At 43.1% G+C, this 21925-nt stretch overlaps 1 protein-coding gene across 1 annotated transcript in view; it reads right to left on the bottom strand.

The window, feature by feature from the left end:
* CDAN1 (codanin 1) overlaps positions 1–21925 on the bottom strand; it is a gene marked incomplete in the record, with an annotated part of 1645523 nt that overhangs the window by 1384912 nt on the left and 238686 nt on the right. The window contains 1 exon segment of the mRNA XM_044074210.1: positions 10417–10533. Within this exon segment, the coding sequence (XP_043930145.1) occupies positions 10417–10533 (117 nt within the window).

The raw sequence follows: 21925 nt of genomic DNA, 5'->3' as shown, positions 1-21925 counted from the left end.
GGTGGTTTTTTTTGCATTCTGACGTCTGAGGCAAGAAAGACTGAGGTTATGGCGTCGGTCATGCGCATTTGTACTGGCACGTACTGATGTCAGACGCCGGTTCTAGCCCTTTGGTATTCGGGCCGATGGTGGGCAGCGGAATACCCTTATGTCAGGACTGCAGCAATGGAGATCCTCTAACATCTACATTTATGGTAGGTACAAAACTGTAATTTATAGTATCTTTTGAGAAGTCATCCACCCCTGTTAACCATCAAACACACCCCTAAGAGTTGAGACAGTATCAGGCACTTGGGGACAAACAGTCAGTAATCTAGTCTTCGACTATCACGTGTCTACAGTAGTGAGGAAATTATTCTATATTGTGCAACTTATAAACAAAAGTATGGTATCTAGGTCCAAGGAAGTCATTGTTTCACTGTATTTGGCATTCATCAGACCCTATCATTGAGTACAATGCCCCCTTTGGTATGTACCTAACAAGGCATAACCAGCAACTGGAACGTCCACAGAGGTCCCTTAGTAAAAATACTGGACGCAAGTAACATGTCCTGTGCAGACCGCCTCAAGGCCCTATCAATGTATTCCGTGTCCTACAGACTGTTGTGGGAAGATCTATGCCGGGCATACAAGGAATTAGACCAGACTATGATGGACCTCCTGCATATCAGCAAAACAAACAGCACCAGAATTACCCATTCTAAAGTCTTAAACCTTGCCTGTGACATAAACAGGACCTGCTGGAAAGACAGGTATGTATCCCAATGACTACCCCTTCACTGGAACAGGGTCCCCCATCCATGTCAGCCACAGTTCCTCCCAGACCCAATTCAAGGGTAACTTGGGCAACTGGATGGGGAAGAGGAAATTCATCCTTGATTTGGCACCTACATCTGTAATGGACACAGGCAGCCTGTAAATGGTTCATCTCCCAGGCTCCTGTTGTCAGATTTGGGACACAGACAGACAGACAGGTGCGCGCGCACATGCACACACACCCATACACACAGACACACAGACACACACACACACACACAGACACACACACACAGACACACACACACACACACACACACACACACACACACACACACACACACACACACACACACACACAACACACAACACACAACACACAACACACAACACACAACACACACACTTCCCAATGCACCCTGACAGAAAAAAATAACAGGCAAGCTGTTGCAAAGTTTACACAAGCAATTAAAATGTATTTGCTCTGTCAAAACACTTTTTGATCTTTAAATATACACAAATACTTTCAGCTTTTATAAGTAGTACACGTATACCACAATAACTGCCCCCAAAATATACAAAATGGAAGTCCCTAATAGGAAAACATTCGATACTGTGAAAAAATACTGGATTCCATTGAGGGGGTAATACTGTTTTAATCATAAAATATATTATTTTCTTAAAAGGACAAGAATTTCTGTGGAAGGGTTCCTCGTGGGGACTTCACCAGAAATGAAGTTTGAAGCCAAATGTCACTCCTTTTAAGCCTCATAACAATTTCCTCTAGTGATGGAAAGAAAAGTACTGAAAATTTCTGCATTTACAATCTGATTTCCACTCCAAGGGCCTGCCCAACCAAAAGTCAGGATGTTAAGTGTGGAAGGGAGTCAGAACTTTGTGAAGCTGGCTGGCTGTTGTATCCTAGGCATGGTACAAGCCACACAGCCAAAACACTACTGCAGCAGGGAGAATGAAGAACATTTAGAGCTACGATGGTGTGAGGCAACAGAAAGGCACTGCACGTGGATGAAGAATATTTTATGTATTGAGTTGCGCTTAGCCGGTACAGATATATACTGGTATATCGAAGAAACAATTTCATAGCATCAAGGATGGTGTTTAGGCAAGGATTCGAACCATTTAATGTTTCAGGGAGTACATGCAGTCTGACAGCATAACCTTGCTTTCCTTGCTGCTAGCATGCAGTCAGTGGATGGTTAACTATTATTTATGGTCAGAAGCCAGCCTCCAAGAGAGGCTGTATTTTAACTACAGAGCAGACATCCAACTACAGCCCACATATGGGGCATGCAACAGGTATCAGCGCTGAACCACCCCTCACTTCCAAACAGGGTTGGCATCAGCAAGACTGACACACCTACATTGGATACAAGTGTACACACCCCTGTTCAAATGCCAGGTTTTTGTGATATAAAAAATGACATCACAATAAATCATTTCAAAGCTTTTCCCACCTTTAATGTGACCTATAACCTGTACAATTCAATTGAAAAACAAACAAATCTGTTAGGGGAAAAATATAAAAATAAAAAACATACAATAAGCTGGTTGTACAAGTCTGCACACCCTTAAACTAATACTTTGTTGAAGCACCTTTTGATTTAATTACAGCATTCAGTCTTCTTGGGTAGGAGTCCATCAGCATGGCACATCTTGTTTTGGCAATATTTGCCCACTCTTCCTTGCAAAAGCCATCCAAATCTGTCAAATTGAAAGAGCATCTCTTGAGCACAGCCCTCTTTAGGTCACACCACAGATTCTCTATTGGATTTAGGTCTGGGCTCTGGCTGAGCCATTCCAAAATGTTTTTCTTCTTCCCTTGAGGCCATTCTTTTATTGATTTGGATGTATGCTTGTGGTCATTGACGTGCGGAAAGATGAAATTCCAATTCATCTTCAGCTTTCTAGCAGATGCCTGAAGGTTTTGGGCCAAATGTGACTGGTATTTGGAATTGTTCATAATTCCCTCCACCTTGACTAACGCCCCACTTCCAGCTGAAGAAAAGCAGCCCAAAAGCATGATACTGCCACCACCATGCTTCACCGTGGGGATGGCGTTCTTTTAGTGATGCAAAGTGTTATTTTTGCGCCAAACATACCATTTAGAATTGTGGCCACGAAGTTCAACCTTGGTCTCATTAGACCATAACACATTTTCCCACATGCTTTCAGGAGACTTGATGTATTGTTTTGCAAATTTTAGCCAGGCCTATGATGTTCTTCTGTGTAAAAAAAGGCTTCTGTCTTGCAACGCTACCCCACAGTCCAGACATATGTAAAATACTTGAGATAGTTTTCACATGTAGTATACAACCAGTACTTGCCAGAAATTCCTGCAGCTCCCTCAGTGTTGCTGTAGGTCTCTTGGCAGCCTCTCTGAACAGTTTTCATCTTATGTTTTCATCAATTTTGGAGTGATGTCCAGTTCTTTGCAACGTCACTGTTGTCCCATATTTTCTCCACTTTTTGATCACTGCCTTCACTGTGTTCCATGGTATATCAAATGCTGTGGAAATTTTTTGTGCCCTTCTCCTGACTGATACCTTTCAACAATGAGATCCCTTTGATGCTTTGTAAGCTCTCTGTGAACCATGGCTTTTGCTGTAGCAGGCAACTGAACAATTGTCAGGAAAATCCTACTAGAAAAGCTGAACTTTATTCGGGGTTAATCGGTCTCTTTAACTGGTGGCAGGTGTGTACCCAAGAAGACTGAATGCTGTAATGAAATCAAAAGGTGCTTCAACAAAGTATTAGTTTAAGGGTGTGCACATTTATGCAACAATCTTATTGTATGTTTTTCATTTTTTATATCCCCCCCCCCCCCAACAGATTAGGTTATAGATCACATTAAAGGTGGGAAAAGTTTTGAAATTATTTACTGTAGTCTCATTTTTTATGTCACAAAAACCTGGCATTTTAACAGGTGTGTGTAAACTTTTTATAACCACTGTACATATAAGAAGCATTGTGCAATTAGTTTCCTGTTCTCCAGCAGGAAAATCAAATCACCTTCATGTACAACTGAGGACCAAATCCCGCCCCACTCCGCAAAGGATGACAATGTCCATCCTCACTGCCTGCATCATCAAGCACCCAAGCAGTACTCAAACTCAGGTCACCTAGGCCATAGTTAGAACTGTATGCCCTCTACAGCACAGCCACGTGCTTAGAACCCCATGAAAAAAGATTTTTTTTTTGGTGGTTCACTGGAAGGGTGAAGTCATCCAAGAATAAATGTCTACAAAGATTCCCCTCTGTGGGAACAGTTTATCTGAAAGTACCACATTCAATTGTGCCCGTCAAGTTTTAGGAAGTTATTTTTTTTTTAAAGATAAAAAATTAAAGTACAGTTTTGTACCTACCATAAATGTAGATGTTCGAGTGTAAACACTGCTGCAGTCATTACACTTGGGTTATCCTGCCATCAGGCGGTCCCGCAGTCGGCCAGAGTTCCAAAGTCTTGGTCCAGCGTCGGTTGCTATCGCCTCCTCCCTGACGTCAGTGCAACAGGGGTATATAAGATGCAGCCGACGCCATTTTCTTCAGTTTTTCTTGCCCCAGATGTCAGGTGCCCCCAAACAGGTAGGCAATTCAAATTGCCAGTAAAAAATACAAAATAAAAGCAAACAACCATTTTTAGTTACCAGCAAATACTCCCCATAGGTAATAAAGGGGTAGATGCCCTAGGTAAGTACCAGAAGGTAATAGGGGAAGGAAGGAGGGTAACCTGGACTGCAGCAGTGTTTACACTCTAACATCTACATTTATGGTAGGTACAAAACTGTACTATGTTCATCGTGTTACACCGCTGCAGTCATTACACTTGGGTGGAATCCCAAAGCTCAGGTAGGGAGGCTGGATCTATAAGGCATTAGGGGTGGCTAGAAGGCCCTGCAGTACAGCAGTGGCAAAGCCAGCTCTGGATTTGGAGTATAAATGCAAATGGTAATGTTTGGTGAAGGTATGCACAGAACTCCATGTTGCTGCTTCCAAAATATCCTTGGTAGGTACTCCTCTGAGGTAGGCAGTTGCAGTGGCTGTTGCCCTGGTGGAGTGAGATCTAATGCTGATGGGTACAGGTTTCCCATGGTGGGTATAGCAGAAAAGTACACAGTGTCCTATCAATTTTGAAATAGTCTGCTTTGAAATGGCTTTTCCCTGTGCTCCTGCAGCGTATGCTACCAATAATTGCTCAGATTTTCTGAAGGCTTTGGTTTTGTCCAAGTAGAAGCGTAACTGTCTGTGAATGTCCAAGGAATGTAGTAGTCTCTCCCCTTTGTTCTGTGGTTTTGGATAGAAAGTTGGCAAGTGAATAGTTTGGTTTAGAGCCACACTTGATACCACCTTTGGCATAAACGAAGGGTTAGTTCTTAAAGACACCCTGCCTGGTGGAAGATGAGGAAAGGTTATGCTGCCATTAGTGCCTGCAATTCTGAAACTCTTCGTGCTGATGTTATTGCCAGTAGCAGAGCAGTTTTCCAAGAGATGTTCTATATCTTTTACCTGGAGTGTTTTTATTAATTCTTGTTATATTACTATGCTCAGCATACATGATGTAACCTGTTTTGTGTATTATGCTGGATGTACTGTATTTGTATAACTTGATGTTGGAGCTTTTCTCCCCGGGCCTCCGCTGAAAATGGACCTGGTCCAGTCGGAATTTCCCAGTTAACAAATGTAAAATAAAATAAATAAATGTATTTTAATTCTGCTGTGTTAGCTGGCTCAAAAGGAGGTAAAGTTAATTTTTCCAAAACAATGTTGAAGTCCCAAGTTGGTGTAGGTGCTCTACGGGGCGGTCTTATGTTTTTAGCCCCTCTGAGGTATTGTTTGAGCAAAGGATTAGAAAAAATTGGTGGATCCATGTTGTAATGAGCAGAGATAGCTGAGGCGTGGATCGTGATGGATGAGAGAGAGAGACCCTTGTTCAGCATCTCAGTTAAGTATTGCAGTATCTGAGGAATGTTTGGGACACGAGGGTCAAGGCTGTGCACTTGGTTCCAGGCACAGAATCTCTTCCATTTATCCGAGTATGCTTTCCTGGTGCTAGGCCTTCTGGCCTCCAGAATGATATCCACAACAACTTTGGAGAGAATCACTGCTTGCTTGACTAAGGAATTTTCCATGCAGTTAGATTTAAGGTCTTTAGCTGACTGTGAAGTATCTGATTGTTGTGCTGTGTCAACAACTGTGGGATTTGAGGCAAAATCCAGGGTGGTTCTTATGCCAAGTTCTTTAAGATTGGGTACCAGTGCTGGCATGGCCAGTCTGGTGCAATCAGGATCATCTTTGGCTCTTCCTGCCTGGCTTTTATGAGTACCTTTGGAAGGAGAGGTAAAGGAGGGAAAGCGTATACTTGTAGTTTTTTCCAGCTGAATGAGAGGGCATCCACTTTCCATGCTTGTGGATGGTAGCTCCTTGTGCAGAATTTCTGTAATTGGCAGTTCTTTGGGGAAGCAAACAGATCTATGTCCGGGCTCCACCATTTTTGTGTTATCATTCTGAATATTTGTGGGTTCAGTTCCCATTCGTGTGGGTCCATAATGTTTCTGCTTAGGTCGTCTGCCAGTGTGTTTTTCTCTCCTGGCAGGAATTGTGCTTGCAGATGAACTTGGTAGTTTAGAGCAGTGTTCCACAAGGTCATGGCTTGTCTGCAGAAGAGGTAGGAGTGTGTGCCCCCTTGCTTGTTTATGTACCACATAACTGTGGTGTCTGTCTTTAGTAGTAATTGCCCTGGATGCAGTAGGTCCTTGAAAGCTATAATAGCATTTTGTACAGCTAGCATCTCTTTTTGATTGATGTGGAGATGTCTTTGCTCTGTGGGCCACTCGCCCTGGATACATTTTCCTGCTATGTGTGCTCCCCAGGTGTAATCCGATGCATCTGTTGTCTGTGTCTGCCTGGCTGTGGGTTGAGTGAAAGGCTGTCCCTTGTTGAGGTGACAAGCTTGTACCCACCATCGAAACTCCTGTTGTAGGCAAGGAATTAGTGGTATAAATGTTTCCAAACTTTGACAGTGTTGAGACCATACGCTCTTTAGGTACCATTGTAGTTTCTTCATATGCAGTCTGACATATGGAATTAGTAGTATGCAAGATGCCATGTAGCCCAAGGTCTGCAGAATTTTTCTTGCAGGGAGTTGGGTCTTTGTTGCCATTAATTGAAAATATTGAGTCAGTTGTCCTTGCTTGTCTGGCGTTAGATAAGCCATCTGGGTCGTTGTGTTCAAGCTGGCACCCAGGAATATTATCTGTTGTGAGGGCACAAGTTTTGATTTCTTTTCGTTTACTATGTACCCCAGGCAACTTAACTTTTTTACGTACGCCAGATGCTTTAGTAGAATGTCCTTGCTCTCTGCTTGAATCAGGCAGTCGTCCAGGTATGGATAAATTTGAATTCCTTTTTGCCTGCAAAATGCAATTACTGGTGCCAGGCACTTTGTGAAGACCCTGGGTGCAGTAGATAAGCCAAAGGGCAGTGCAGAGAATTGATATTGCATTGAACCAGCTAGAAATCTGAGGCATCTTCCGCAGTTTTGTCTGATAGGGACATGCAGGTATGCCTCTTTGAGGTCCAAAGTCACGAGCCAAGCTTTCTTGCCCAGCATAGGAAGAAGTTGCTTAGTGTCAACATCTTGAATTTCGGAACATCCAGGTAAGTGTTTAGTGCAGAAAGGTCCAGAATGGGTCTCCAGGCTTTGTCCTTTCTGGGAACCAGAAAGAGTCTTGAGTAAAATCCTTGTCCTTGTTCCTGTGGGGATACCTTTTGAATAGCTCTCATGTCCATGAGTGCTGTAATTTGTTTCTGAGCCTCTACCCATTGATTTGGTGGCAGATTTGGCATTCCTTTTAGCCTTGGCAGGGTGTGAAAATGGAACCTGTAACCTTGAGATACAATGTAGAGAACCCATTTGTCTTTGGTGATGCAATGCCAGTTGTGGTAGAAAAGTGCCAGTTTTCCTCCTAAGGGTGCTGCCAAGAGAAAGCTGTTTGGCAGCTTTAGTGGAAAGTCATTGAGGCCGTTTTTTATAAGGTTGAGATCTGTCTTCCTCTTCTTTCTGGCCTGGTGCACCCCATTGTCGAGGCCTGTAAGAGCTTTGTGTCTGACCTCTACTTCTTGGACGTCTGTATCTGCCCCTTTGTGGTCTGTGACTGGAAAAGACCAATTCTTTGTTGGCCAATTTCTGCTAAAACGAGGAGGCTGAACCTGTAAGAAATCTTTTACCATTTGCATAGATTTTGCCTTATCCTCCATCTTCTTTAATACCTCCTCTGCCTTAACTCCAAACAGCACATCCCGCTGCAAAGGTGCATCCAATAATTTGACCTTAACATGATCTGGTAACGTATGTTCTTTTAACCAAGCATACCTTCTAATGACAGAGCCTGTAACTGCTGCTCTACAGGAGGCCTCTAAGGAATCAAACCCACATTGCAAAGTATGTTGTCCCACTTGTTCAGCTGCATGCAATAAATCCTGCATTTCTTTTAAGTTAGGAGGATCTGAATCTGGAAGCATCTTTTGTTTCAACTGAGACATCAAAAATTGCTGATATTTTAGCATGTGAAACTAGCAATTCAAGGCTCTCATTGCTAAAGTTGCAGACGTATATACCTTCTTTCCCCATCTGTCTAATGCTCTGGAATCTCTGTCAGAGGGAACTGGGTTTTTTGCTGATGAGGCCTTAATCCCTTTGGGTCCCTGAGAAATAGTTTCAGGGTCACCAACAGGGCTTTTGTACAGAAATTTGTGAGAGTCAGGGACTCTGTAATATCTATCAGGTTTAACTGGGGCTGGGGGTAAGGAGTCAGGGTTCAAACTGGATTCAGTGCACACATCATCCACAATGTCTAAAACTGCCGAGATAGCAAGGGGTCTGTGTTGAGGCAATAAAAGGAAGTCTCTGAGCCTTTTCTTGGATTCTGAGTAATCTTGGTCTTCCCAATGGAAATGCTCCCTCATGGTATGTAAGGTCTCCCCAAAGGAGAAATCCTCAGGCGGAGAGGCTGATGGAATCGATTCCTCAGCATCAGAATCCTCATAAGGGGGTAAAGAATATCCTAGGTCCGAGGAAGAGTCTGAGGAAATGGACACCTGGTCAGAAGATTCATAGTCTGCATCCTGTCTGGGCCTTTTATCAGGAGGGGGATGGGACCTGATCAGGGTGATTAGGTCCTCGGCCATTTTTAGCATTTGTTTCTTAGGAATGGAAGCCTGTCATGGACAGAGTTGTGCCCGTTTCTTTTCTTTTAAGGGGGGCTTAGACTTAGCAGAGGGTTTAATGGTTAACTGGGTAGGTCTGAAAACACCCTCTGTAGCTGTGGATTGTTCAGCTACTTCTGTTCCCTCTGTAGGTTTAGGATCGGTAAGCTGAAGACCTAGTGCATCCGAAGGGCCAGCCAGCTCCACGTGGGAGTCGGAGGCGGTCTGTGGTTCTGTGGAAGCGGTAGTCAGGGGCTGCGTAGGCGCCTCACTGAAAACCAGAGAACCGGCAACCGGCCCAGAAGAGGCCTCATAGTCAGTTTTAGGCCTCGGATGCCTGTCCTTGTCCTTGCACTTTTTATGCATTGCGGTCGTCGGAATTTCCGACAGCATGGTGTAATTGAATTTTCTGCCAAAATAATGTCGGGCAAAATCAAACCGAAGTTTAATAGGGCACTTGTTAAACCTAGCACAAAACCGACAACCAGTGACGTCGTGGTCAGGGCCTAGGCATGGAATACAATAGGAGTGGAAATCCTTATGAGGTATTTGCTTCCCACAAGAAATACAGTTATTAACTTTTACTGACATCGGTCTGAGGCAAGAAAAAGTTTCCGCAACGAGGTACTTAGCTTTTTTAGAAGACTTCGGTTCTGGATTCGGAATGAAAATCTCAGGAGTCTGCCGACCAGCACTTGCGAACTGCTTCTGCTTCGGGCACCGTGCCGCAAGAAAGACTGAAGAAAATGGAGTCGGCTGCATCTTATATACCCCTGTCGCACTGACGTCAGGGAGGAGGCGACAGCAACCGATGCCAGACTAAGACTTTGGAACTCTGGCCGACTGCAGGACCACCTGACGGCAGGATAACCAAAGTGTAATGACTGCAGCAGTGTAACACGACGAACATCTACTTGTGGACGGTAAATGTAAAACATGTGAGGGATTACTTCTCAGAAAGATAGGGTGATAAACTATCCCAACATATCTTGCGGCAATCTGCCAACTCTTGTCATTAGCCTTACAGAAAGCATAAAAAGAAGCTGAATAACCAGGTACTACACCACATTAAACATCTAAGTCAGAAACAGATGAAGTACAAAGAAATACTCATAACTTGTGATTTACGTTTAATAATGCACCAGCCCTATGAAAAAGGTTCTATTTTTACAAAAAGTTTCAAACACAAAATAACACGTGTTTATCTATGGTTTATGTATGTATGTATGTGTACACACACACACACAGACACACACACAGACACACACACAGACACACACACAGACACACACACAGACACACACACAGACACACACACAGACACACACACAGACACACACACAGACACACACACAGACACACACACAGACACACACACAGACACACACAGACACACACAGACACACACTTTACATTAAAACCTTGCAGTGTTCTAACCTTTGAATGCCTCTAATTCATCATCTCTCTCCCCATCTTCTCTTGTACAGGATCCTCTAGATGTCAACAACTGCAAGACGAAGAATAGCTCTAGAATAATGTTAGGAACCAGGTTCTCTAGAAAAAAAATTAAAAGATTAATAGCACACCAGACAGTATAGCCCAGAAATAACTTCCAAATCAAATAAACTACATGAATGATATTGAAATACCCTACCGATGGCAATGACAGTTAAGGCAACTGATGCTACAACTTCAGCAGTGGGTAGCATTGGTGTTTATACATGGTGAAGCCCCACCCGCATTCCAACATAAAAATTAAACATAGCCAAAATTAGTAGTGTGCAAGTTACAAATCACATTTCATTCGAAATTACATTAAATTAATAGTAACTGTACACTGATGTGAAAGCCTCAGCCGTAGTTGTCAAGTTCCAAATATCATCAGCTCCATTGGCACAGAGGGATAAAGTCCCTACTACGACCCAGGCAACCACAGATTGAGTAGCTGCTCAAGCATCTACTGGGGATGTTGTGGTGGCATGGAGGAGTGACGCGACTCAGCCAACTCGCCTCTCTACAGCAGCAGAGTGTGGATGAGCATGGCTAGAATGCATAGTCCCACAGTAGATAGTCCCACAGTAGATCCCTTAGTGGAGCCCACATACCATACTTGACTGCTGAGTTCAAAGGGACTAGGGCAACCTTGAGGGCTTACATCACTTGCAGAAACAGTGGCATGTCTTCACAGATGCCCACTTCACACTAAAATCTAGAGTAAGTTATTGGGTGCATGACGATGACGTGAGACAAAAACATGTTCCCTTGATGGAGGACATCATCACTCTACAGTACCCTGCATTTACCACTAGCAGAAATAAATGAGCTGTGGAGCTCTCACTTCTCATGGGAACAAGCCAAGGGGAAAGCTTGATGGACACAAGGACAGGAGCAAAAAAAAAAAAAAAAAAAAAAAAAAAAACTAAAATGCTAATATAAATAAAAACGGGTAGGCCCTATGCAATATCCTGCATGAAGATCGTAGGAATGCCTTGGGAGAGAGGAACCCAACTGATGAATATCAGAAGACTGAGATGTGTCATAGGTACCTGGAAAGCAGTGACGGGACAAGAATCTGATCTCAGTCACTTCAATTCAAGCCTCCTCAGGTTCTCAAGCTAAACTCCCACTGCCTGTGTATAAATGGGTCAAGACAGAAGAGGATGCAGCAGGTATAGACTGTTAGACCAGGGAAAGGCGGGCAAAGCCAGTACCTCTGAAGACTCCGCGTCAGCTAGACTGAAATGATTAATACAGCCTCTTGCCTGCATATCCCTCAGGCCTCTTTACTTCCCTACACCTTTTCTGTTTTATAAAGGATACATTCTTTAAAACAGTTTCAAAGGCTCCCAACCCCAAAAAAATGTGCGAGTCCCTTGGACTACCGACAGTAACTTCCTATGTTCAAGGAAGGCTTTTCCATTTTGGGCTCTCCTGTGGTCCCATCTTTATTAGAAGTGGCCAGCCACAGCTGTGGTGTAAAGCAAGAGAGCCGTAACCACAGCACAGGCAACGTGAATTAGATTAGTGCCCCAGGAAGGGTCTACATTAGAACAGTGAATGTTTAGCTTGTTGAACACCTAAACATCAACAGCTAAACAGCGAAAGCTTACAACCGCGAACATCCACTTCTTCGAATTTTTTCACAAGGAAAACATTTGCTTGGCCATTATGGGGAATTTGCCCTTTTCCCCAATGTAGAGAGATCTTGGAGTTTGTATATTTAGTTGGGGGCAAAGCCCCCCCACTTAATTAGGGTTTGAAAGTTTTAGTGTCCGGCCAAGCAAATTTTTTCCCTATGAAAAAATTTGCAGAAGTGGCCATTCACGGTTGTAAGCTTTTGCTGTTTAGTTGCAGACGTTTAGGTGTTCGACAAGCTAAACGTTCGAGTATATAACACAGACCCCCTCCCCCAGGAAGAGGGTGTGCACCTGGATTCATCTTGTGGTCCATCCCTAGCTGAGACAGGGGATACAGAGAGCATTGCCCAAAGAGAAACTGGCAGGGGGCACTGGTCAAGTCACCACATGAGGGACAATATGCCAGCATGGCTCTATTTCATGTCCATTCAGGGACATAAACGAATGCGCACAGGGAGTGATGTTATGGCACAAAACACACACACACACACACACACACACACACACACACACACACACACACACACACACACACACACACACAAATTAGTAGCAATGCAACATTGCGCCTAGAGCCTCAATGGCCTTGAGCATGAAAATGAGGAAGTCTGGGTGAGCAAGGCACTGCCCGGTAGACCCAGAGGAAAAGGAGAAGCAGTGGTAGCAACTGATTGTTAGTTGTTAGTTGTGAGGAGGCAAAAAAAAAAAAAAAGTGGCAAAATGCTTGTAAATCTCCAGAAACAAGAGAGACACTGAAGGTGGGAGTCTTTGGAATAATTTAGCTTCTGTAGGCTTATCTGCCAGGCAGTTTTTCAAGACTCTATCAAAGACCACAGCCTAAGTTTAAATCTCAGAAACACCTGCATCCCAGACAACAAATATTCGATTAGTGGGCACCAGAGATGGAGGGACAGGGTGAAGGAGGATGAAAGTGAGTGGACGATGCTGGCTAATCCATCCTAGAAGAAAGCAGACAACTTGGCTTTCTGCAATTGGAAATAATTGCAAGAACACAGGTTTCTCATTAGGCAGCTTGAAGTGTCTGGTGCACCTTCAATGACAGCAGTGTGCCACTTGGTAAGGATGTTGCATAAATGTGGAAGCATGCTTGTGTCACTCAAGGCAGCCAATGGATACTTCATATGCTGCAGAGGGATCACTGACAAGGCAAATCCAAAACATCTGCAAACTGAGCTGCTTCCCAACACCTGACTTTCACCATGACGTGGCAGCAAATGGGTGGGGGACTCTCACCCAGATGAAGAAAAAATGGTCAATGGTACAAAAAGGTGAGACACTGGGCCAGTTCTGCAGACAAAAACAAATCATCATAACTACTACTAAAAAAAAAAAAAAAATACCGCATAGCATTTAAAAGTTGCACTTTTAGACGCTTATTACTTTAAAAATAGCCTGGAAGGAAACAAACAGAAGCACTGATGATCTCGCTCTTCCAGTGTGTGGGGTGTGGGGCTAAAAATGCCAGCTCTTACAAGTTGGGAGGATTTGGGGAAGCTCAGTGACTATGCAATCTCTGCTGGACACCAGCATCATCACAGGTCATCCATTTAGATTATGGGTGGGGCAGTAACGGCATCTCTTATGCAATTACACTAACTACTCTCCAAGGTAGGAACTTGGACTGGTAGCCATAAAAAAGATGGCTCCCAGCTCCACATATGTAACTCCAAAATAACCCCCACTGCTCAGGACTATGAGTTATAGTTGAGGTAGACTTCCAGAGAACTTTGGGGAATGCTAAGCAAAGTGTTAAGAGGAGGTACCCTTAAGAAGCAATCCTGGGATCTGGAAATTGGAAGGGCATGGAAATGAGGGGAATAACCAGAGGCTGTATGGTGCTTGGAGGGGAAAAAAATTTTAAGAACTGAAAATGGAATCAATCTCTTATTGATTCAAGTAGTCATCTTACTTATTCACTCCCATTAAAATTATATTTATACAGTTAAAGAATAAAGTCAGAAGAAAAAGTTACTTGTAGGTTACCAAACTCAGCAGAAAAGGAAAACTCTAATCCTTGTCTGGCAGTCTGGAAACTGAGCCCAAATATCAGAGCGCTCACCTTCCCCTTTCGGGCCTGAAGGACTCCTATCACCTTCCAATGTCAGTAGGATAAAGGGTATTGAGTCAACTATATCTTATTGTACTTTTTGTCCCATAATCCCAACCATACAGTTATCTAGGGTCCAGAACACAACCCAACCAAGGCTGGCCCTAATCCAGTGTTAAAGGCTACTTGAGAGACATCAGAAAGATCTATAAATGGCATGGGGAAAATGTAAAGGGTATCCACCCCAAACCCAAGTCATTGGTCTAGAGAGCGCAGGAATGGAGAAGTGGACCTGGTACTGAAATAGGGAATGTACTCTACCATCCATAATTATGTTAAGTTTTTAGCACGTGTACTATACTCTTCATAATTCAACATCACAGTACTCACTCTTGAGATGACTCTCAGAGATAGGAAAATGCGGGTGGTTGGCATGAAAGAGAGGACACCAAACCTTGCAGAATAGCCACAGAAAACCCTAGCCCAACCCTTGACATGGTCCTCAAGTTGTAAGGCTTGGCAATGGTGTGATAAGAGGACCAAGGTTGCTGCTTCATCAAAAAGGCTGTGGTGGTAGGAACTAGTACAGTGAGCTCTAACAAGGACATGAAGTTGTGTCCCATAGTGGAGGGGAAAGAAAACAGGACCGTTTGTAATCCCTTTGGGCATAAGTTTGTTGACAGTTATACTTACAAAGGGAAGGGAAAGAAAACCTAACAGCTAGTTTGACTTACTAAGTTGTCCTAGCCCAATAAAATCTGGGCTGCTTGTGCAAATTAAGAAAATGTTACAATCTTCCACCTGCTGTATGATCAGAGAACAATTGGTAAACGTATGGTTTGATTTAAGGAAAGTTTAGTCACCACCTTGTACATACACTCAGGCTATGGGTTTAAGCAGTCCCTGTCCTTATGAAAAACTTAGGAAGAGTTCTCCATACACAAAGTACAGTTGTGTACACTTACCATAAATGTAGATGTTAGAGTGTATTCACTGTTGCAGTCATCACATTTGGGTTATCTGCCTGCAGGTAGCCCTCAGCCAGCCTGAATACCAGAGTCTTTGGATTTCTGCGTCAGATGATTTCTCTTCTTCCATGACGTCAGGTCATCAGGGGTATAAAACATGCAGCCGATGACATTACATCAGTTTTTCTTGCCCCAGATGTCAGATGCCCCCACAACAGGAAGTAATTATATGTTATGGTACACCTCCATCAAAAAGCAAATACACCAAAAAAAAATAAATATACCAAACAAGAAGGAAAGGTAGAGCCAAGGGAAGTCAGGGGGCTGGATGGACGGTAACCAGGACTGCAACAGTGAATACACTAACATCTACATTTATGTTAAGTGTACACAACTGTACTATGTTCTTCATGTTTCACTGTTGCAGTGATCACATTTAGGTAGATTCCCAAAGCTAAGGATGGGAGGAGGAAGTTAAAGAGCATTAGGGCCAGCTATTAAGCCCTGCAAGATTGCAGTGGCAAAACCAGCTCTGGATTTAGAAAAAAACAGGCAAGTAGTAATGCTTGGTGAGGGTATGTACAGAGCTCCAGGTAAGGTAGCAGTTTCTAGGATGTCCCTGGTAGGGACTCCTCTGAGAAAGTCCGCAGAGATAGATGCAGCCCTGGTAGAATGTTTTCTGATCCCCGTGGGGTAAGTTTTTCCATGGTGCTTGTAGCAGAAATTAATGCAAATGGCTATCCATTTGGCAATGGTTTGCTTTGAAAGGCCTTCCCCTCTGCCCCTGCAGCAAAGCCAACTAGCAGCTATTCAGATTTTCTGAGAGGCTTAGTCCTGTTCAAATAAAATCTAAGTTATCTGTGCACATCCAGAGAGTGCAGTATTTGTTCCCCTTTGTTTTGTGGATTAGGGGAAAAAGTAGGCAAATGAATGGACTGATTTAGGGCCACACTAGACACCACCTTGGGCATAAAGGAAGGATTGGTCCCAAGGGAAACCCTGTCCGCATGGAAGATAATGAAGGGTTCCACTGCCATGAGGGCCTGTAATTCAGACACACTCCTTGCAGAAGTGCTGGCTAGAAGGAAGGCTGTTTTCCAAGAAAGGAATTTCAACTCTGCTGTTGCAGCTGGCTCAAAGTGGGGAAGAGTGAGTTTTTCCAATACAAAGTTAAGGTCCCAGGCTGGAGTGGGAGCTCTCCTGGGGGGGGGGGGGGGGTCTTAAATTTTTGGCCCCTCTAAGGAATTGTTTTAGCAGGGGGTGAGAGAAGAGGGGTGGCTCAGTATTATAATGTGCTGAAACGGCAGAGGCATGAATTTTAACTGACGAGAAGGATAGGCCCTTCTGGAGCATTTATGTTATGTACTGAACAATATGAGGTAGGCTGGGCACCGTTGTGTCCATCCCTTGAGCCTGGCTCCAGGAACAGTATCTTTTCCACTTTTCAGCATAGCATAGGATTTTCTAGTACTAGGCCTCCTTGCCTCCAGAATGACATCCAGCACCTGCTTACTGAAGGACGCTAGAGGAGAGCTCAAGGAATTAGCCAGGCTGCAAGGTTCAGGGTTTGAAGCTGAGGGTGCAGAATCTGGCCTGCCTGCTGGGACAACAGGGAAGGGGTCTGATGCAAGTGTCATGGTTGCAGCAGTGTCATACTGCACAAGAGGAGGTACCAGTACTGGTGTGGCCAGACTGGTGCAATCAATATTGTCCTTGGCTTGTCCTGTTTGGTCTTTAGTAGAACCTTCGAGAGGAGAGGCAGAAGGGGAAAGGTATAAACCGAGAGGCTTTCCCAGGTAAAGGACAGGGCATACACTTTACAAGTATATCTACCGTGGCTTAGTGGTACTTCATGTTGTGTAGTGTGTGCAAGGTCCAGGGTTCGAGACTAGCAGAGGTGTTTTAAGGGTGGGAGGATGTCATAATGGTTAAGGTGTTTACCTTAAAGACACAAGGTGCAGGGCGATTCTCACATGGGGTACCTGGCTAGGTTTCAAATGGCCCATAAAGGGCAGTTAAGCCTAGAACTAATCTATGAATCTATGAACCTATAAGCTTCACTGTGGGGAGTGAGAATTTGTGCAGAATTTGTCCAATTGGTAGCTCTGAGGTGAGGCAAACAGGTCCACCTCTGGAGTCTCCCATTTGTTCAAGAGGTTGAATATTTTTGGCTCTAGTTTCCATTCGTGTGGGTCCATGAGATTTCTGCTCGTCATATGCCAGTGAATTTAGTCTGCCTGGCAGGAATTGAGCTTGTAGGTGTACTTGGTAGCTCAAGGCTGTGTTCCACAGAGCTATGGCTAATCTGCAGAGAGGGTATGAATGGGTTTCCCCCCTGCTTGTTTATGTACCACATAACTGTGGTGTTGTCCGTCTTTACCAATAGTTGTCCTGGAAGAATACGGTCTTTGAAGGCTGTCAGAGCATTCTGTACAGCTAACATTTCTTTTTTATTGATAGACAGGTGCATCTGTCTCGGGTTCCATTTGCCCTGAATGCACTGCCCTGCCATGTGAGCTCCCCATGCATAGTCTGATGCGTCTGTTGTTAGGGTTTTGGGGTAGAGTGAAAGGGAGCCCCTTGTTGTGGCAGCAGGCCTCTGCCCACCAAAGGAACGCAGTCTTCATACAAGGAATGATAGAAATTATTGATTCCAGGCCCTGAGAACGTTGACACCATAGGCTTTTTAGATACCATTGAAGTTTCCTCAAATGCAGTCTTGCATATGTAATTAGTAGAATTCAAGAGGCTATGAACCCCAGGGCTTGCAGTATTTTCCTTGCAAATAAGCTGGGGTTTTGTGGCCAGTAGTTTGAAGTAGGTTGTCAAATAAACTTGTTTCTCTGGAGTGAGGAATGCCATCTGGGAAGTTGTGTTCAAGCTTGCTCCCAGGAATACAATCTGTTGGCAGGGTACTAGGTGAGATTTCTTTTCGTTTATGGTGTACCCCAAAGAGTTTAGAAGTTTCTTTACGAATGCCAGGGGTTGCAATAGCAAGTCTTAGCTTTCTGCCTAAATCAGAATCATCCAAGTATGGGTAAATTTGAATATTTCTCTGCCTGCAAAATGCAATGGCTGGAGCTAGACACTTTGTTAATACACTGGGCGCAGTAGATAAGCCAAAGGGAAGTGCAGAGAACTGATGGTGCTTGGAGCCTGCCCTGAAGCGTAGGTATTTCCAGCAAGATTCCCTTATTGGGATGTGTAGGTACGCTTCAAGTCTAAGGTTGCCAGCCAGGCATCCTTGGCTAGCATAGGGAGAAGCTGTTAAAGAGTTAGCATTTTGAATTGTGGAACTACCAGAAGGGTGTTGAGAACAGAGAGGACAAGGACATCAGGAGTTGTCTTTTCTGGGTACCAGAAAAAGTCTCGAATAAAAACCTTGTCCCCTTTGTTCTGCTGGGAGAGGTAGAATAGCCCTGATACTGAGAAGAGAGAGAACCTGCTGTTGGGCCTCCACCCATTGATTTGGGGGTAGGTCTGACCAACCATTTGGGGTTGGTAGTGTGTGGAAGTGGAATCTGTATCCTTGGGAAACTATGTTCAAAACCCATTTGTCCTGGGTAATGAGTTCCCAGTTTTCTGCATGCAGAGCGAGCTTTCCTCCTAAGGAAGCAGGTAGTTGAGCAGGACTTGGAAGGGTTAAGGTTAAGACTGTGCCATTTTACCGTAGGGGGTGGCTTACTACTCATTGCTTTGGCAGTGGGAGCCCCCCACTGCTTAGGTCTGTGCGTAGCCTGAGACTGCAGCCTAGGTGGTCTGCTGCTTCTGGGTTTGGACTGAGAAGGTCTGGAAGGAACTGGAAAGGACAAGTTCTTTGAAGGCCAATGCCTACTGAATCTGGGAGGCTGTACTTGTAGGAAATCTTTAACAGTTTGCATAGATTTAGCTTTTTCCCCCATCCTTTTGAGGACTTCTCCCACTTTGCTGCCAAAAAGGCGGTCTTGGTTTAAGGGAGCATCCAGTAATTTAGCTTTAACATGATCTGGCAGGTTTTGTTCCTTAAGCCAAGCGTGCCTTCTAAGTACAGACCCAGTGACAGCAGCCCTGCAAGATACTTCTAAAGCATCAAAACCACAATGCAAAGTATGTTTACTAACTTGTTCTGCCGAATGCATTAAATCTTGTAAGTCTGTGTTCAGCACAGTCAGGAATCAACATAATTTTCTGTTTAAGCAGTCCCATAACATGCTGCTGATACGTTAACATATGAAACTGGAAATTTAAAGCCCTAATGGCCAGAGTAGCAGAAGTGTATTCCTTCTTATCCCATCTGTCTAAGGCTCTAGAATCTCTATCAGAAGGGGTAGGATTTTTGGCAGCAGTGGCCTTAATGCCTTTAGGTCCTTGGGAAATGGTCTCTGGATCCGCAGAAGGATTCTTGACGAGGAACTTGTGAGAGTCAGGTACTCTGTAGTACCAGTCAGGTTTTCTGGGAGCTGGAGGTAAAGTGTCTGGGTTAAGGCTAGATTCCAAGAAAGCATCATCTACAATGTCCAGAACAGGAGGGATAGCTAAAGGCCTGTGTTAAGGCAAGAGTAGAAACAAGAGTAGAAAGTTGGTTTGCTTAGACGAAAACGTAATTCTGATACAAAGCATTCATGTGTTTTTAGCGTTTTTTTGTATGCGTTCAATAAAATATTGGTTCCGACATTCGTGGCTCCAGTAGTATTTGGCAACTTTCTTCTTTCTTGGCTTGTTAGCCAAATAATTCCAGTTTTTTTGTTTGTGGCTGTTTGCAAACAGATTTGGAGCCATGGAGAGGTCGGACCCTTCAGAAGGAAAAGGGTTGGATGACATTGGACAATCCAGAAAACTTATTGGACAGCTAACTGAGCTGGTAGACCTGCTGACACCTTTGACCCAATCCCTAGTCGGGTTGTATAACCAAACTCGTGTTCACGATGCGGAAGTTCAGGAGGTTACAAGGGGACCAGGCATACATCGCGAACAACGAAAAAATACAAATGGATCGAAAGATCAGTCCAACGAAGGTGAGGGGTCGTTTGATGCTGTTAATACGCCCAAAATACTTTGTGAAGACGCAAATGGTAGTGGGACTAATGCTGAAACGCGAGGGTCTATACTAGCAGGGCAAAAAAATGTTTTTTCCAGCAAAAGAGCTTCAGGTACTGTTAATAGTAACGAAAGTGACTTGTGTTTTAAAGAAACTAAAGACTGTCTGTTACAAAAATATTCTTTCAAGCAAACCGCTTTTAATGGACCACCTGTTGTGGCTGACTCTTAGAGTCAAATTGGACAATCTGCACAAGCTTATGCTTAAATTTAAGACATTAGAAATTGAAAATGAATACCTCAATGAGTGTGTTAATAGGGGTATTGTTCCAAAAGGATTGAGGGTGTTTAAATACCCAACCAATGTACTAGAAGGAACTGTTTTTCATAAAGAATTAATTGAATTGTTCAATAGATGTGGTATAGATATGTTGAGACTGAATTACAGAAAATAGTAGGACCCAGGTTGTCCTACAGAAGGAAATTAATGAATTAGATCAGTGCATAAAGGAATATTTAATTTTTACTATTCAAGATGAAAAAGACAAATACTTTAAAATTAGGGGGGAAATTGATGTAAAATGTAAGGAAACCATCCAAAGAAAATTTAAAAAGTTAGAAAGGGATACAAAAGAATACAAAAAGGGTACTGTATATCCCAAACCCCGAGCTCCTTTCTTTCTTAGAAACCTTTATGGAAATAATGTTGACAGGGAAATACAGGACAATTTACAAGAAGGTAATACCATACAAGAAAATGGTTTTAATGATGAGGATTTTCCCCCTCTTTGTAGATCAGAAAGATTATTAAATAAGACAGGGCATCAAGAAAGAAAGTTTTCTTGGAGAGGGGGGAGAGGGAAATACTAGACTTGGTGGTAACACCATCAAGACCCCCACCCAGTGATAAAACATTCAGTAATGATACTTTTTGGTTAGACCACATAGTGGAAGGTGTTAAGCACACCTTTCATGATTTTAGTATTTATAATTTTAGTGGTATTTGTATAGAGAAGGAACATTTCAGCCTGCTTAAAAAGGGATTTAAATTTATACCCTACAAAAAAGGAGATCTTACTCAGTCTATTACAGATTTAAAATTGTTTTTTAGAAAAATTAATTTAAACTTATTATTTAGCCCTGAAGGAGACACAGGTAATCAAGAACTTAAAAGAAGGGTATATACAATCCCCCCCTTCATCCACAACTTATTAACTTGGAAAAAACCATGGAGAAGGAATTAAGAAATAGATATGACAAGTTTGGGTTTCAACCAAACCTAAGTAAGGAGGAAAATAACATTCTGCAAGCTTTGAGGGACAATCACAAGGTCCGGATTATGAAACCTGATAAGGGGGGTGGGATAGTTATTATGGATAACATTATTTATGAAGGAAAAATGAATGAAATTTTATTTAATGAAGAAGGGTATACCAATGTTTCCATTAACGAAATTAATATTGCGTATAATAAAATAGATATTTGTTAAAATACATGTTTCTTGAAGGTTTATTTGATAAAAAAACCTTTAATTTTTTTAAGAGTAGACAAACCAAGAATTCCCTCTATTTTCGGAATTCCGAAGATCCATAAAAATGAAAACGACCCCCCCATTAAGACCCATAGTTTCTGCTAATGGGTCAAAAACCCATAGTTTGGCTAAATTTGTTGATAATAAATTAAAAAATGTGTGGGTTAATAAAGAAACAATTTTAAAAGATTCCTGGGACCTACTTGATATACTAAATAAAGACGTT

The sequence above is a fragment of the Protopterus annectens genome, chromosome 6.part0, assembly GCF_019279795.1.
Source record: "Protopterus annectens isolate FY-2018-M chromosome 6.part0, PAN1.0, whole genome shotgun sequence".
In the NCBI taxonomy this organism is placed as follows: domain Eukaryota; kingdom Metazoa; phylum Chordata; order Ceratodontiformes; family Protopteridae; genus Protopterus; species Protopterus annectens.
Note: the sequence above shows the minus strand (reverse complement) of the source record. Positions and strands in the feature narration are given on the sequence as shown.